Below are 12,711 nucleotides of genomic sequence, written 5' to 3'. Positions count from 1 at the left end.
TAGAAAGCTTCAAGCAATGGTTTTGTTTTGTTTTGTTTTGTTTTGTTTGTAATAGTACTGCCATCACCATTTTTTTGTTGCCCAGCTTTTATGTGCCAGCACCCATGACACTTTTATCAAGATTTGAGTAGCAGTACCTCAATTTTTACTAAAGAAAGTCCTGGCTTCAAGGTATACAAAAAATAATAAGTGGCAGTCTTTGGCTTCCATTGCTACATTTGCACATCCATTCCCTGTGCAACTTAAGTTCAGGGCGCTTTATTAGACAGTAAAAATAAAAATAAAGATATCAAGAATTTTTGACACGAGAATGAATTACTTTAAAAAATCACTCCGTATGGTCACTGAAAAACATGCATTTCATCAGATTTTCGAGACGTACACACTGCGCCTAATGCATTAATGTCTGGTTTTTGCTGAGGAGACCAGAATATAAAAAGATAGAAAGATGGCATTAAGAATTTAGATGTGTATGCCCTACTTTTTATCTGCAGCAATTCACACAGAAGGTATGAAGTGTCAATCAACTGGAATAGCATCTGCTTCCTAGCAGGGAACCTTTATCTCCTACTACTTTTGGTCAGTCCTGAAGGGCTAATGTAATAAACATGAAAATTATAATCTACTGTTCAGCATCTAGGCAGCATACATCATAAAGAGAGATAATAGCAGAGATGTGGGCAAGTCAAACAGCAGAGTGAAAATCTCACGCACAGAAGGCAGCATTCAACTAAGGCAAATAACTTAAGTTCATTTATTTCCAGTGGCTTTACTCTGATTATTAGTTAGTTGGATACTAGAGGGGGGGGACATTAAGAACATTAACAAATCACACAAGTGCAATCACCCATGTTTAGTTTTCTTGTGCAAAGTGGGATTTTACTGTTGCATCTTGTGGAAAGGGAAAAATAGTGCATGTGCATGTATATGTTGGATACATATCATCACACACAGAGAATCACAGAATTGTAGTGTTGGAAGGGACCACAAGGGTCATCAAGTCCAGCCCCCTGCAATGCAGGAATCTTTTGCCCAACATGGGGCTTGAACCCACAACCCTGAAATTAAAAGTCTCATGCTTTACCAACTAAGCCACTTACTTTATAAGGTAGAACCAGCTCATATTTCTGGCACATGCATTTATATGTTAAGCCAATACTATAAAGCAAGGACCAATGAGTTTCCCACTTTTGCCAAAAATATGAAATTTACCAATGAACTCAACTATTTCCCTCCCTTAGATAGCAACAGGAACCCTATGCATAAATGGCACTCTATATTACAAATGACTAACTTAGTTCTATTAATTTTAGCAGGTCTTCTTTGTGTAAGACCAACACTAGATACATCACTATTTTTTTCCTATTTGGCACTTGTTGATAACTTAGATGTGCACTTTTAGAAAGGAAGAACTTAAGGGTGAGAGACTGTGGCATTCACAGCTTTTCTACTTTGTTCCATCTGACTCTGCTAGTGCATTTTAAAATGAGCCACAACTGCTTTTGATGCATGCAATATTATATTACCTCCAATATTAATTCTTGCACCATTACAACACGGTATCCTATACAATACAATTTACTTCTTCATTACAAACAACACTGCATGGATAATTTATTAGCAAAGTGCCAATTCTACTGCCAATGATTATTTTCTTTTCTACTGCCCAGTTTGCTTCTTAATAATAGTTGCACCCACCTTGAGTTTTTTGACACTTGTGCAGGGATCATTAGAGAAACTCTCTGTGTCTGAGATTTCAATATCTTCCCCATACAGGACACCAGTCAGATCATTCCGTACCTGTTGCAGGTTGGGGGGGAAAGGCAAAAATGAATTCATTGAGACCCACCACTGAAAATGCCATTGTCTTGCAACACCATAGCATGATTCAAACAGATGCCAAGTTGGTCACCCTTCCATACAGGTGTTATATTAAATCATATGGAGCGTGGGAGTGGGGATTTCCTGACAAGCATTCCAGGCTCGAGACTGTAATATCTGCTACACTGAAAATAACATGCTATGCTGTTACAGACAAGCCAGTCCACACAAGAAAGCAGTTCATCTTCAATCTGCAAGACCCTGATTGACTCCTAAAGTCTAAACACGCTTCTTGAACCCCTGAAATGCAACACAAAGCTGGATCTTACAGTGTGAACATTCTTTCTAAAGTTTCCTCACATTTTCTAATACATCTGAACTGATGGCAATACATCCTTTTCTATTGCATTCATGTACAGTATAGCACCATGAGCAATCTTCTCACTAAATACACAGGTGCATTCTTTTTAAATTAACAACAATAATAAAATGAATTGGGAGTCAAAGAAAGTATAAACTACTTGTAATGGTGCAGTTCAAGCCTTGCTACTCAAAACTGTGAATGAATGAATGAATGAATGAATTTATTTATTTAATAAAAGCACAGATTCACAACAGAATAAAATAATTTGTATTGTCCAGCAATTTCATTATACAATCACACACTCACACCATGTTTATATAAATGTAGGTAGTGTCCCTTCTCTTAAACGCATAAGCAGAAAGAAATGCACTTTACTCCCCGTTAGCTGACATTTTATGGAAGTTGATATTGACATGTGAACCCTGACCATCTCAGGAAAAATTTTTGAATGTCCAAAAACCTCAGATGTAAGCCGATAAATGATGATGATGATGATGATGATGATGATGATATTCACTTGGATGTCTGGACGGCTGTTTGGGGCCATTCACAAAATTCATCTGGGATTATTAGCACTCATACATCAATATTGAATTTCTGAGATCCACTTTCTCCAGGGTCCCAATTCAGTGACATGACTCCCAATCTAACAGCAGTGAATAAAACCTCTATTTTCCTATCAACATGCAAGAAGGGTAATCAAGAGCTTTGACAATCACCAGCAGAGTAACCAACCCTCCCTTTCAAATAACTTACTGGCATATTGTGTCCCAAAAGTTCCCACATAAACAGAACCACCTTATAGTCCAAGGAATGACAATGCCACACTTTTATTACTAGGGAAGTAGCAGCAGGAAAAAACTAATTAATTTGTTGGAATGCACTGCAATGCAAAGAAGCATTTCCATCATTTCTTCAATGAAGGATCAAAGACTCGGCTTTGGAACAAAAGAAAAATTAAGTCCACAGTCAACCAGCTAGACAGTAAAGATGTTATGTGTTCTGAAAACAATGACAAGAAAATTGGAGACCGAAGCATTTGTAAAAAGCAGAAAGAGCAAAGAGCAGCTGCTAGAGCTTTGACAAACTGGACAGAATCAAAATAATATTTTGCAGAAAAGGGACAGGACAAGACAAGAAGTGAGAGGCCATAAACGCAAGTATCAGTTCTAATATTTTTTCATTCTAAAAACATTCTAGGGTAGAGGGCCCTGGCATACCAGTCTCCGTTGCACTGTCAAGTGCTTCTTGGAAAACAAGCAAATGTCTGCTTAGCTAACATGCCCACAATAGTACAATCTGTGCACAGCTCTGTTCCAGTATTTCCACTGTTGCAGAATCAATTCTATTCATCACTATTGAAATCTGGTCTCCAATTCATACTGGATCCAAAAAGCTACAAAATGACATTAGCATACAAAGGCAAATTCATGATAGGCCCTGCCACCACTGCCACCACCACAAAACTGATAGGGAGCTTTCTGACACCACTCTCTAAGTGACTACCAGAAAGTCAGCCTAAGAACAGCCTCAAAACACACCCTTGTTGATTGTGAGGATTCTGAGCTATGGAACAATCTGCTCCCCCAGTCATGCTAGTTCATGCAACTGCAACTTCTGAATGTGCATTTTTCAGGTAGGTAACTAGTGCTCAGAATCAATGTGTGACCCATCAAAGCACTGTAACACCCAGGAAATAAGGATGCCTGGAAGTTATTTTCATGATCCTGACAGTATTGTTGGGTTCAGGCTTGGGTTAGAAGGCTCTGATGCTGGAGGAGGAGGAAGAAACAGAAGGGAGATGCTGGGAACCTAGGTTGGAGCTGGGGGCACCTCCCTCTTCAACCCCCAAATTCAGCTGCTTTGGAAGGGGGAGCAGGGTTGCCGCCTATCCCCTCTGTCCTTTCTGTGGAGCAGAGACCTCAGTGGAGGCTGGAAAGAGCTTTAATCAGTTGTGGAGGGAAGATGAACAGAAGATGGCCATGACTAAACAAGACCCAAAACAGGAGGGTGCAGCCTTGTCCCCTAAAACTAGGTGCTGCCTTCCCAGATGGGAGATCACACATGCAATCTTGACATTCCCAAAAGGCAAGAGAGTATCACAAGTGAACGTGCCCTGTCTTTAAAAGCTGGTGGAAGGGGTGGTGAAACTTCTTGGGACATCTTCATTGCTTCCATCTGTTTCTGAACTTCTTACTCTTCTCCAGAACTCCTGTATCATGACTCCTGAGCACTGTGACTGACCTGTTACTTGCCTGATGAAGAACGTTTCTCATTTACAAGGAAGAGCCTCTGTCTGTGTGCTTTGGGTGGGAGACAGGACATCCTACCATAGCTGGAGAAGTGTCCCTTATTGTGAGAGATGAAAATAGCAGCTTCTCCTCCAACACCAAATAGTTCTAAAGGCTTATGTGCTCTTTCCAAACGAAAGCTCCAGATAGTCACCACAAAGAGGGTTCAGGTTTTGCTAACTTCAGGTCATTAACCACCTTATCTCTTACATGGTTTCCCAATTAAAATTATTTATCAGTTATTATTAATTCAGTTTTGTGTGATATATAGCCTAGCAGGACCATCATTTCTGCACCTAGTAAGCTTGCCAAAGGGGCATGGCTCTAATAGAAGTTACGTAAACCACAGAGCCTAGGGCTTGCTGATCAGAAGGTCGGCAGTTTGAATCCCCGTGACAGTTCGAAAGCAAGTGCAAGTAGATAAATAGGTACCACTCTGGCGGGAAGGTAAACGGCGTTTCCGTGCACTGCTCTGGTTTGCCAGAAGCGACTTAGTCATGCTGGCCACATGACTTGGAAGCTGTCTGCGGACAAACACCAGCCAGTAAAGCGAGATGAGCGCCGCAACCCCAGAGTCGTCCGCGACTGGACTTAATGGTCAGGGGTCCCTTAACCTTTAAGTATAATGAATGGTGATAAAATGGCTCACTTGTTGATAACTTGCTAGTAATTAGCCTACATTAGCAACACTGATTCCATATGAAAGCTAAAGCATTTCTCCAACAGCTAATGCTTATATTGCTAGTTCCAAGCTAAAATCCACAATTCCAATAACATTTATTGTTTCATCATATTATCAGTGACTCCCCAGTGAACCAGAGCTGCATGTAAGTACTGCTGGATAAATCCTTTGTTCCCGGTGTGTGTGTGTGTGTGTGTGTGTGTGTGTGTGTGTGTGTGTGTGTGTGAATGGGGGGGGGAGGGCATAATCCCACCAGATGTTGATCATCAGAGATTCATAATGAATGAGAACTGGACAGAGCAGATGGCTGGTACAATCATAAATTTGCTGAGGTTTTCTCCATTAATGATTCCTATGCAAAGTTCTTTTCTTAAAAAGAAAGAAATGTTTTCTGCCAGATTCCTCAAATTTATTAAAGAAATAAATAAATAAAATGGACTCTTTAAAAATATATAGCTGCAATGTATACACATCTGAGAGGAAGGGATTATAGTTTCTGGGATTAATAAAGAAGTATGTCAGTAGGAAGGGTGCTTTGAATCTAAAATTGTAAGCAAGCAAATTTGTATTTTCTTTCAGGCATGTGACTTTTTATAATTACAGTGCATGACAAAGCCCTAGAACTATAAGCACTATCTATTGTCTATACGCTAAGAGTTAAGATATAAAAATAGAAATGCTGGATCAGATTTTTTACTTTATTACAAAAAGAGAGGCACTGACGTCAACAGGATTGCAAAGTAGTGACACAGAATGGCACAGTCGTTGGGCATAGACCCAGGGTGGCAGAGAACACAGTGGTGCCCCAAATGGGAAGGAATCAACATGAAATATAGAAGGAGCACTGGATTTTCCAAACCTGTCAGCAGCAGCAGATTACATACAAGAGAAAAGAATCACAAAAAGGGGAGACGGGGGGGTTGGTGGAAATGGATACAACAAAAGATATTTTTACATGTATAGAGACTGAATTAACTAATTTTTATTTTAAAAGAAATCTTAGTTCATCAGTATCAATACAGCACAAAGCCAGACATAGACGTTCTAAGTACAGGGATCAGTTATGAGCTTGGTATTATTCTTTTTTATCTGACAAAAAGAGTCTTTGAAGTTTTTTTATCTGTTAACATCTTTGAAGTTCAGTGTTCTATTTAAAGAACAACCTGTAAACCAGGCACATTAAAAAAAAATCCAGAGAGTTAATGATTCCAAAGTGTGGACCAAACAGAACACAGTGAAAACGGCTTTTGCTTTCACTGCCATTCTTGAAATTAAAATAAGATGGCATTTGGGGATCCAAACAATGGTGTCTCTGCTTAAACTATACCCTGCATGATCCATTATCTATAGCCAAGTGCTGCAAAACAATGATAGTACTCTGTTCTGCAAGGAGGAATGCACTAAAGGACTTCAGGGATTTATCAAGCTCCGTACAAAACCACATGAAGTAGGAAGATACAAATAACGAAGCATTCACAAACCTCAGGCTTATTTTAATTCTCCTGCTTTTCCTTTAAAAAGCTCAAAGCAGATCCCTATTGGCTAGCAACCAGGAAGTGACCAGACAACTCATTGGCTGTGCTTTCCCTATAAGAGTGCTTCATCTACAGAGATGCCTAGCAGGGAAAATGTAAAATGACTGATCTAAAAAGCCCTCTTTGACAAGTTGCAAGAACCAAGATGTGGCACAGTGGTTATCATGCTGAGTTTGAATGTTTGAAACAGAGTGGCCTAAAGCTCACACATCTGAGGTATTCTGGGGTTAGGGAGCTCCAGCTCTGGCATTCTTGAAAGGAGAGAAAAAGGAAGACACCTGACCTTCCTGCAGGCTCCCTCTTTCTAGGTATGGAGGAGGTTAGAACATGTTGGAAAGAGGAAGGGAGGAGAACCAGGTAGCTCTGCCCCTGCCTTGCATGGAAAAGGGGAGCAAGTGGGAATCGTCTAATTCCAGCTCTCTTCTCAGGAATCCTAACATGCAGTGAGGTAGTTTCTACATGATGGTGGGGAAGGGAAGAATGGTGATCTGTCTCTAAAGTTCCAGGCAATATGGAAGCAAGAGATGGAAAACAGGACATTTTTGCTTGAAAAATGCCTCCCTTCAGCACCGTGGACAGCTCCCTAGTTTACAGTCCATGGATTGTAATTGCAGTTGAGGTCAAGGAATTAAGATTATGTAAAATGCCTTCTGGACCAAATGGTCAGGGGTCCCTTTACCTTTACCTTTTAAAATGCCTTGAAACTCTGTAAAATGTGGTTGGATCTAAAAATAAGGTATAGAAACCCATGCAGGAGAGAAGCCACTGAGTAGTTTGCAGTGAGGAAAAGGTTAACCATTCCTTCCATTAGTCATTTCTTCCATTCAAATAGTCCTTCTGGGAGGGGGGGGGTAGCTTTTCATGCACACAAAGGATGGTTGGGATAGCTTAAAGATTTTTGCAGGAACTGGTAAGTTCCTGTTGCAGATGTTGTCATCAGTTCAACACTGTTTTCAGAATCACAAAGTTCAAAAGGTTTTTTAGGGATTAAAAAAAGGAAATAATAGAGTGTCATGCCATGGGGTAAATGAAGTATCTGCAAGGTTCTGATGAAGAAAATATTAATTCGCTGATTTCAGCTGCAATTATAATATCTGTACTTGTCAACTAGGGAGCTGGTTTCAAGGCATATTACACAATTTAATAACTACGGTATATTTGTAAACATGTATGTACATATGTACATGAATAGGTGTATGAATAAATATGTTCTTGTGTCAATATCTGAAGTAGGGAAGTAATAGTATTGGAAAACTTTTTCCAATCACCCCCTCTGGATGTCACCTTTTCCATTTAAAAATGGGCTATCGTGTAATATAATCATTTCTGTATAACATCTATTGGATTTGGCTGGATTCAGCACAGAATTAGCCATGGCACAATTATTCATGCTCTGGTAATCTCCAGATTAGACTACTGTACTTTGTTTAATATGGGTCTGCTTTTGAAATATCCAGGAAACTTAACCTAGTGCAAAATGTAGCTGCCTAGTTGCTAACAGGCTTTGGCTACATCAGCCATATCTCGCTAGTTTGTAAAGAGCTTCAATGCTCACCACCTCATTTCTGGGCACAATCAGAATTGCTGCTGCTCACCTGTAAAGGCCTAAATGGTTAGCAATTCATTTGTATTTTATTCTGTTACCCACTTTGACTTTAGGAAAAGTGGGGTGGAAATACATAAACAAACAAAAGAACGAGCCACACCTCCTGGCAACTCTTCTCACAAGGAAGAAAGGAAAGATTTAGGTGGTTTTTTTTAAAAAATGGGGAACATTCTGTAGAATACAATGCTTGTAAAGGAACAATGAGACCTACACAAAACGAGTAAGAAGCTGGGGTGCTGGCACATAAGAATTAGAAATGGTTCAAAGAAACTTCTGTGTCAAGCACTGGAGGGAAGCCAAACATTCATAGCAGACAAAGACATGCTCCAGGAATGTAGTAATAAAAAACCCTTCATAAACGCAAAACTATAATTAGACACCCAAAAAGGGGATTTGAAGAGCAGCTTCTTAGACAAAAGGAAAAATGTAAAGTACCTAAAGAAGCAGGAAGTCTGCAGAATCAAGACTGATTCATTCATCACCAGAGCAGCATGGGGGCAGTTTCCATGTGTCTGGAGCCCCATGGTATTCTGGCCTCATCTTTAGGAAGATACCAGAATACAGAGCAATCACCATCACTTTCTTACCCACACTTGAATAGCACAGGATTCTCTTGGCTTTCATTTAATTGTTAAATGATGGGGCTTTTTAAAGGGGCATTGATGACTAGAAGCTGCTTGCTTAAATGTGCATTGAGGGCTTTTGGTGATTGGTGTCTAAAAGCTACCACTTCCCTGTGGGAAGGAAACAGTCCTGGAAGCTGAAATGTGTGTCCACAAAACAGAAACAAGACTTGAGTTCTGCAAGTGGCTAACAAACAGGGTATCCAGTCGGGAGCGATGTTGGCTCTATGTGTGGGCCAAATAGTGAGGTACAATAGTAAGGCACCTTTCCTGTGTGTCAAGGTAAGTTTTCAATGTCAGTGATACCAAGCTGGATTGGAGACCCCACAAAGGCATAGAGTGCTCTGTTTCTGTACAGTGGGACCTCGGTTTATGAACACCTCGGCTTACAAATTTTCGGTTTACGAACGCCGCGGACCCATCTGGAACGGATTAATCCACTATCCATTACTTTCAATGGGAAAGTTCGCTTCAGTTTATGAACGCTTCAGTTTATGAACAGACTTCCGGAACCAATTGTGTTCATAAACCGAAGTACCACTGTACTTATCTGTGTGCCAATATAACACGATGTTTTTCTATCTCTGGGTGGAATTCAACGTTGCGGTAATACAATCGTTCCATCAGTGCAAGCATACTCTTCCCTCATGCACTGTTCTGCGGTGTTCTCCAAACCTGCCAGAGCAGACTTGGGGAAAGAAATGGGGGAGGGTGCAGGGAAGGGAGGAAGGAGAACCCTATTCTGCTAGCAGAAAACCTGGCACTGGATTCTGCTAGCACACCCGCTGCACTTCTGCCACAGCATGGGTAGGCGGTAGGCTGGCTCTGGTGTATCCCCTAGAGAGTCTTCTGCACAAGGAAAGTGGAAATACCATTTTTATGGAAACACCATAAAAAGCGAGCTCCTGAAAGCCCTGCTTTCCAGGCAGCTGCCAAACAGTATGAAGCTGACCATCAGAGGAACTGGCTGACCATTTAGGTAGAAAATTAGGTTTCGGATTGTTGCTGCTGATTTAAAAATCTAATATTTCACTACAGAACACGTTGCAGATTTACTAACATTTGAACTGTTATTTAAAGCAATAAATCTAAGAAGTTGTGGCAAATTAACATTTGAATAGTTATTTCGAGATGGTTGGACAGTGTTCTCGAAGCTACGAACATGAGTTTGACCAAACTGTGGGAGGCAGTGGAAGACAGGAGTGCCTGGCGTGCTATGGTCCATGGGGTCATGAAGAGTCGGACACGACTAAATGACTAAACAACAACAACAAGTTATTTCCAGGTAGAATGTACAAATCAAGAATTTTGTTTTTTAAAACAACAACCACCACCAACAGTTCTTCAGTGACCATGCTATAAAGCAGCGATGACAGGCTGGATCTAGCCACACCTTTTCAATTTCCCACCATGGCCCAGACCAATTCTAGGTTGGGAGCAAATTAAAAGATTGGGCAGGTGTAGCTGCTTGGGACAGAGAGAAATATTAAGGGGACCCAAGGCAGGCACCAGCCATGGGCCCTGCTGACAGGTGCCAGGTCCTGATGCTGACCCTGATTTCATACAGCAAGCTGGAGGCCTTAGAATCATAAAATCAGAGTTGGAAGAGACCCTGAGGATCATCTAGTCCAAACCCCTGTAATGCAGAAATATGCTGCTGTCCCATATGGGGATCGAACCTTCAACCTGGATGTTATCAGGACCACACTCTAATCAACTTGAGCTATCACAAGGGGATTCGCTTGATAGAAAGAAGACTGCAGTAGACCTCAGTGAGTACTTACTCATAAGTAATTTGGTTGCTGCTCTTTTTATATATATATATAAACTGCATGCAAGCTGAGGGGCAAAAAGAACATACAAAGCAGGAGTCTGCCTCTCCTTGTCCAGGAAAGAAAACATGCCAGTATGACCACAACACAAAGCCTGACTTGATTAGACTAATTAAAAAAGAAACCAAATAAATGCAAACAACTTGACAGCATCTACCTTACATTATGCCTTCAAATGAAAACATTGGGACACTAAATTCTGGGGGTTTCTTTCTTTCTTTTTGAAGCAATGAGAGGTTAGGTTTTAAAAGAACAGAAGCAGTAAGAGACAAAAGAGAAATAAATCGTTTGACTTCCATTTTAATACGTCCAACATAATTTATTATTTCTTAGACTTTCATTTTCTTGATTATTGCAGTAATCCATCCAGTTGTCTAATAATACTGAAATCAATGAGACTTCATCATTTAACTGCGCAATTAAGACCCACTGCATTCAATGAAACTTAAACATGGCCGGTTTCTCTCTCTCTCTCTCTCTCTCGTATTGGCTAAAATGCTCTAGTCCAGAGGTTGCATTTTTTCTCCTTCTTTTGCATTTTATTCTATTATAATAAAAATATAATTAAATACAACATATAAAAAATAAAAGAAGCATTGCAAATGTAGCTAAAAACCACACAGTTCCTTTCAATTGCTACAACGGGCAGAAAAACCATTAAGTGGTCCTCCAAGACCCTAAGAAATTTCCAAGTGGTCCATAAGGGAAAGAAATTTGAGAACTTCCGCTCTAGTAAATTCAACAGCATTAGCTCAGTTGAGGGACTGAACTCTAGAATTGCAAGAAGTTGAATGTACTTGGTATTATATCAGAGGAAGCCAACTCTGGGGCCCACAATCAAATTTTTCTCCCTCACCTAGACACCCCCCAGGTGGTTGACTAAGGTGGAATGTGTCCCTCAGTGTAAAAAAGGAAAAGGAAAAGTTGGTCAGCTAGATTAAAGAGGCTAAGGCTACAGTTCTACCCCGACACACCTATTGAATTCAATAGGACTTGCTTCTGAATAGGCAGGGTTAGGATTAAGCTATAACTGAGCTATGGCTTCTTAAAGCCAAGTCACCTTCTTTTGAGCTTGGTTTCCAGAAAACCTGAGTAAATTCTGATTTTTCAAGTGTTTTGCATGTTTCCTGGAATGCACTATAAACTCTCCCTGACCCTGTCAACACATAACACCTCTGGCTCAGAGATCTGCAGTTGTTGCTGTTTTCTAACTGGGCCAAGTTCAATGTGTTATTGTCCTTAGACAGATCATGCTGAAAGGCTGCAACACACTTACATGAGAGTAAGCCCCACTGAGTACTGACAAACCTAACTCAGAGTAAACACGTATAAGACTGCACTGCATGTTACTTAATGCTTCATTGACAAATGGCAATTTTTCAAGCTGCATTTTTTTTTTGGGGGGGGGGGATAGATGAGAACCCTACCCACACTTTCTCATCATAAACTGAGGCCAACTCTTAAATATAATGTCTCAACACTTGCATATTTCACACCCTATTAATGACTAAATGCTATTGTATATTCTAAAACAAACATGGAGGCATTACATTATTTTAGAAAGATTTACTTTGAGTCATATAAAGAACATATTATCACTGTATGCCACTAACTCTTTAAAGCTGTACACCACGTATTTGATTTGTATTATTCTCTAATATGAGATTTACAAAAAAGGGGGTTAAATTCCAATAATCCAGCCCGATTTAAAGAATGCTTACAATTAAGGCCTGAATAATTACGATAGGGCACATTGCAATAGTTAATACTGAGCACAACGTTGATGTTAATACAGAAAACATCAGAAATGTACACAAAAAATTGGGAACTTTTGTTTTCTAGAAACAAAAGTATCCATTAATATGCATTTTTATAACTGTTTCTCAACAGCTTGATTCATGTCATTTCAATCATATATACTATGCTTTCATATATACTATGCTTTATATTTAGGACA

General features: G+C 40.0%; 1 protein-coding gene across 1 annotated transcript in view; it reads right to left on the bottom strand.

Annotated features, from left to right (window-relative positions):
• GABBR2 (gamma-aminobutyric acid type B receptor subunit 2) overlaps positions 1–12,711 on the bottom strand; it is a 257,568-nt gene that overhangs the window by 161,849 nt on the left and 83,008 nt on the right. The window contains exon 4 of the mRNA XM_035124845.2: positions 1,699–1,800. Coding sequence (XP_034980736.1) covers positions 1,699–1,800 — 102 coding nt within the window. The remainder of the gene's footprint in view (positions 1–1,698; positions 1,801–12,711) is intronic.

The sequence above is a fragment of the Zootoca vivipara genome, chromosome 8, assembly GCF_963506605.1.
Source record: "Zootoca vivipara chromosome 8, rZooViv1.1, whole genome shotgun sequence".
In the NCBI taxonomy this organism is placed as follows: domain Eukaryota; kingdom Metazoa; phylum Chordata; class Lepidosauria; order Squamata; family Lacertidae; genus Zootoca; species Zootoca vivipara.
The sequence above is the reverse complement of the archived record's forward strand: the minus strand, read 5'-3'. Positions and strand labels throughout refer to the sequence as shown.